Source organism: Garra rufa, chromosome 15 (assembly GCF_049309525.1).
Source record: "Garra rufa chromosome 15, GarRuf1.0, whole genome shotgun sequence".
NCBI lineage: Eukaryota > Metazoa > Chordata > Actinopteri > Cypriniformes > Cyprinidae > Garra > Garra rufa.
Window position 1 is genome coordinate 624,884 of NC_133375.1, and position 6,000 is coordinate 630,883.

At 33.8% G+C, this 6,000-nt stretch overlaps 1 protein-coding gene across 1 annotated transcript in view; it reads right to left on the reverse strand.

Annotated features, from left to right (window-relative positions):
* The window catches only part of pcsk5b (proprotein convertase subtilisin/kexin type 5b), a 94,545-nt gene that overhangs the window by 13,806 nt on the left and 74,739 nt on the right, over positions 1-6,000 (reverse strand). The window contains exons 27-29 of the mRNA XM_073818525.1: positions 4,620-4,820; positions 4,435-4,518; positions 4,127-4,319 (exon numbers count right to left, since the gene is read on the reverse strand). Of these exons, the coding sequence (XP_073674626.1) occupies positions 4,127-4,319; positions 4,435-4,518; positions 4,620-4,820 (478 nt within the window). The remainder of the gene's footprint in view (positions 1-4,126; positions 4,320-4,434; positions 4,519-4,619; positions 4,821-6,000) is intronic.

The window sequence follows — 6,000 nt, forward strand, 5'->3', positions numbered from 1 at the left end:
ACAGTTTTTTGAAATCAAAAATCACAACAGAACACAAGAAAACTAAATAAAACTATTAAAAAAAATAACGTCATTCTAATATTCTGCTCAGAAAGCTCAGAAAGTTCAGAAGAACTGCATTTATCTAAAACACAAATCTTTTGTAACATTATAAAAGTCTTCTTCATCATCATTTAAAGCATCCTTGCTAAATAAAAGTAATAATTTCTACTATTTCTTTCCCAGCTTTTGTATGGTAGTGTATAATGTTACAAAAGCTTTTTATTTCCAATAAATGCTGATCTTTGGATCTTTCTGTACATCAAATAATCATAAAGTAATAATTTATACAACTGTTTTAAAATTGATGATAATAACAATAACACAATTATTTTTGAAATTTGATTACATGAATAAATCACTTTTTAAAATATTTCTCAATAAAAAGCAGATATTTTAAATAGTAAAAATATTTCACAATGTTACTGCTTTTGCTGTATTTTGGATCAAATAAATGCGGGCTTGGTGAACTACAGTGCCTTGCAAAAGTATTCATACCCCCTTTTTTGCACATTTTGCTTTGTTGAAGCATTAGGTTAAACTGCTTTAAATTACTTTTTTCCACATCAATCTACATCTCATACACCATAATGACAAAGCACAAAACAGGTTTGTAACAACTTTGCAAATTTATTAGAAATAAAAAACTGAAAAGATCCCGTTGCATAAGTATTCCTATCCTTTTCTGGGACACTCGAAATTTAGCTCGGGAGCATTCATATTGCTTCTAGATGTTACTACACTTCGAGTGGAGTTAAACTGTGGCAAATTCATTTGAATGAGTCTGATTTAGAAAGGCACACACCTCTCAGAAAAGGTCTAACAGCTGAAAATGCATATCAAAGCAAAAACCAAGTCCTGAGGTCAAGATAACTGCCTGTAGAGCTCAGTGACAGACTTGTGTTAAGGCAATGATCTAGGGAAGAGTTCAGAAAAAAATCTGCTGCATTGAAGGTTCACAGAAGCATTATCCATAATGGAAGACGACTGGAACAACTAGGACTCTAGAAAATGTCTGCCAGCCCCCATCCAAGCTGACAGAGCTTGAGAGGTGAAAAGGTGAGGCAAAGAATGGCAGATAATTGCCAAATGCAGATGTGCAAAACTTGACACATCATACCCAAAAAGACTTGAGGCTGTAAAGGTGCTTCAACTATGTACTGAGTTAAGGGTATGAATACTTATGCAATGTACTTGTTTCAGTGTTTTATTTTTAATACATTTGTAAAATTTGCAAATCTGGTTTTTGCTTTGTCATTATTATGGTGTATGGAGTGTAAACTGATGTGGGGAAAATCTAATTTAAAGCAGTTTAACATAATGCTGCAACAAAACGTGAAAAAAATGAAGGGGTATGAATACTTTTGCAAGGCACTGTACTTCTTAAAAAATATTAATCTTACTGTTCAGAATCTGCATTTTCTCTACAACTTAAAATGCTGACAGTGTTAAAATACAACTAAACAGATGTTATAAACTATGTTATAAAAATGTTATAAAATAATAAATAAACAAATATAAAATAAAAGTAAGTTTAATGCATTTTATCTACTATTAAAGAGACCAAATAAAATAAATTAAAATATAAGGATTACTAAAATAGTATTACAGTATTCTAAATTAATATTTGGGTGTTAGTACTGCACAACAAAAGCCTCGATCTGCAGAACTATTTGTCATGCACTGTTAGCTACATTAATTACTTTAAAATGCATCACCTAATTGAAAAAGCAAAAACAAAACACATTGGAAAACAAAAAATAAAACAATAAAATAAATAAAACAGAATTTGAACTAAAAATTTGACACTGTTAAAACAAAATATAAAAAATACTACATGTTCTCTACAAAAAAAAATTAATATATATATAAAAATATAAAACAAGAAAATAAAAATAAACAAAACAAGAAAAAAAGTAATTAATTAAAATTAGGGCTGTCGCGGTTAAGGAATTTCCCTTGCGGTAATTTTGAGTGGCTCAGAAGCGCGGTATGCGGTATTACCGCCATATAATTGTGTGTAGGCTGTTACAATGTAAGGTCATATTCAGAAATCAATAAACCGAAACCAAATCGCGTTGATATATGAAGTGAAGTAAACAGTACTTACATAGAAACCTAGCCAGTAAGAAATGCAAATTTTGAAGAAAAATGTCAGACATACTTAGAGGCTTTGCATCTGAAATCTTCGTGTATATAACAGTTAGCGCGCACCCTCGAGTCTGACTGGACAAGAGACTTTCTGTCAGTATTTCACCTGCGTGTTTTAGGCGAGCTGTCAGTCAGTGCAGTTTCATTTTTACGCCACAAGATGGAGGCAAGAGACTATCTTTGAGTAAATCTAATCCGTTCATTCAACTATACGTTCAAAAACGCTTATTTATTCAAAGAGAGACGTAATGAAACACGATGTTGAAATCATTTTAACTTTAATCGCCACTTTTAAAGGCTCAGCTGACCAGCAGAGCACCGATGTTAAGACAGAGATTTCACTTTCCTTGGACATGACAAGCTAGTTTCACATACATACTCAATCTGAAAGACAGACGCAGGTAATAGACCTTTTTCACAGAAACCGGAAATACGCAATCGCAGGGTATGCAGACTTCCTGTGTAATGTCAACACAGCAGAAAGCCGGGTAATTTAAAATTAAAATGGAGAGAGTCTACACAACTTCCCTCGCTGGTTTGTCAAAGATAACTTTTGCAGACCCCATAAGAGTCGTGTAGGAAAACTCCGTCACAAAGAGGAACAAATTGGATAAAGGATATACGTTTTTCCACTAAGAGTTTATCCGCGTTTATACACGCTTAACGTACGTAAAAAATGACCAGAAAACCCCAAATTTCTGTCATACCTTACTTGGAACAAACACTAACTACTATCAAAAGAACGAGCCCTTATTCCACAGATAAAGTGCATAATATCACGTTAAGCGTTTTCTCCCCCATAGAAGCCCATTATAAGGAAACAGCTTGGTTTATTAACTTACCTTAACAGCGACCAGGGAAAACCAAACTTCTGTTAAATTTCACTTAAAATAAACACTTGCTGCTCTCAAAAGAACGAGCTCTCATTCAGCATATAAAGTGATCGCGCCCCATAGAAGTCTATTATACAAAAAAAAAAAAAAAGCTTAACGTGGCTTAAAATTTTACTTATAATAAACACTTTCTGCTGTCAAAATAATTAGCTCTTATTGAGCATATAAAGTGAATAATATAAAGTGAATAATATCACGCTTTTCTCCCTATAGAACTCCATTAAGGAAAAAGCTTAACATTGTTTGTTATAATGGACTTCTATGGGGCGCGCACTTTATATGCTGAATAAGAGCTCGTTCTTTTGACAGCAGCAAGTATTTATTATAAGTCAAATTTAACATAAGTTTGGTTTTCCCTGGTCGCTGTTGAGGTACGTAAACCACGCTAAGCTGTTTCCTTATAATGGGCTTCTATGGGGGAGAAAACGCTTAACGTGATATTATTCACTTTATATGTGGAATAAGGGCTCGTTCTTTTGATAGTAGTTAGTGTTTGTTCCACGTAAGGTCTGACAGAAACTTGCGGTTTCCTGGTCGTTTTTTACATACATTAAGCCACATTAAGCGTTTTTCACGTTGTTTAACTGGTTACCGGCATACCGGGGCGGAAATGGGTTTACACAGCAATTACGTATTTCCGGCGCAAAACACGGAAGTTGTGAGAAAGGTCTATCGCACAAGCTCAGTCGATCTCTCTCTCATTCGCTGTCTGTTTAGGCTTGTTAAGTGCATATCAACTGAGCCTCATAATAAACACATTATGTTATCATTACTAACTTATTACTAATTTAATATTCAGCGCACAGGCATTAAGTGAGAAGGGCAAATCCTTAGGAAAAAAGAAAACAGGCAAATATCGCGGTTGCTGCGGTTGTTGCATTCCTCTGCGGTTATGCACGTCAATAGCGCGGTATTGCGATATTGCGGTTATCGCGACAGCCCTATTAAAATAAATAAAACAAAACAAACATTTAAAAAAAATTTACAATTTGGGACGCAGCCTGTTTGTGGCTTTTTGTGTGTTTTGAAAGAGCATTTTTCACCTTTTACACTCTGCAACACATCTGCCATCCTGCAAGTACAGCGAACCACTGTTTTTGCATTTCAGACATTGATGTGCATCCTGACACTTCAAACAGCCCGCTGAACAGTCTTCACAGCGCCCACTCGTCTGGTTCGCATGAGTCTCATATGGACAAACGGACACACACATCTGGCTGTTGGTGAGAAACATGCCTGTGCAGACATACAAACACACATGTAGATTCCTGCTGCGAACATTTTTATTACTAGTATATCTATAATGTCTTTCTGAAAATCCATACTGGAGGAACTACTGAAGTTCACTCACCTATCTGACAGGAATCACACTGCTCTTTTCCATTCCCTGAACACGTCCTACAGGAGGAATCGCACTGCTCACACTCACTCTGACCTGCACACACACACAAAATCAATAAACAAGGAATCAAACTTATTAAAACCAAAAAAAAAATTCCAATGTCTAAGAAGTTTTAGAATACAAATATTCTGTACTATTTAGGAATTTTCCGTCAGGACACTGGATCCTGCTTATGCTGATGCATTGACCCTTGTCCAGCAACATGTCCTCTTCACAGGAATCACAGTCTTTGTAGTCCGGACCGCCACATGATCGACAGGTGTGGTGACACGGCTCACACTCCTGCTTCTTGTCACCATAGAATCCCTCTTTACATGTTTCTACACATGTGCCATCTGCAGGAACACAATGATTTCAGTAACTAGATGGATATTTGGGCAGGTGGAGGCTTAAATGAAGGTTCAAAGTTTCACCACTGAGTTAATGCAAGGGTGCAAACTGCTGTTACTAAATGACTCTAAAATATAGATTTTGAGTTTTGATGGTATATTATAAAACTTCACAATTTGGCTGCATAAAACATAAAAAATCCACTAGACCGTGATAAAACCAAAATTTAACACGGCTAAATGTTTAAAAAAAATAAAAAAATAAAATAAATCTGCTTGCTCATTAACTTAGCCCTACAATATACTAAAATACACTTTATATACTACATGGTAGTTTATATAAAATATACACTACCAATCAAAAGTTTTTAATCTTTTTAAAGATTTTATTTATATTATTTTATTACTTTATTTTAAAGTATCACCAAGCCTGTATTAGTTTGATCCAAAGTACAGTAAAACAGTAACATTTTGAAATACTTTTACTATTTAAAATGGCTGTTTTCTATCTGAATACATTTTAAAATGTAATTTATTCCTGTGATTTTTCATCATTACTCCAGTCACGACCCTCCAGAAATCATTGTAATATTCCGATTTGCTGCTCAAAAAACATGCATTGTTATTATTATGCTGAAAACAGCTGAGCAGAATTTTTTCGGGTTTCTTTGAAGAATAGAAAGTTCAGAAGAACAGCGTTTATCTGAAACAGAAATATTCTGTAACATTATAATCATCATCATCACTTTTGATCAATTTCATTCTATAATTACTTTACCCCCCCAAGAAATATTATACTAATTCCAGGCTTTTGAATGGTATCGTGTATAATGTTACAATCAACGCTGAAATAAAATAATAAATGTTTCTTGAACAGACAATCAGCATATCAGAATGATTTGTGAAGGATTGTGTGACACTGAAGACTGGAGTAAAGATGCTGAAAATCCAGATTTGAAATCACAGGAATAAATTGCATTTTAAAATATATTCAAATAGAAAGCAGTTATTTTAAGTAGTAAAAATATTTCAACATTTTGCTTTGAATCAAATAAATGCAGGCTTGGTGAGCAGAAGAGATTTCTTTAAAAACATTAAAAATCTTACTGTTCAAAAACTTTTGACTGGTAGTGCATATATATTATATATATAATATATATATATATATATATATATATATATATAT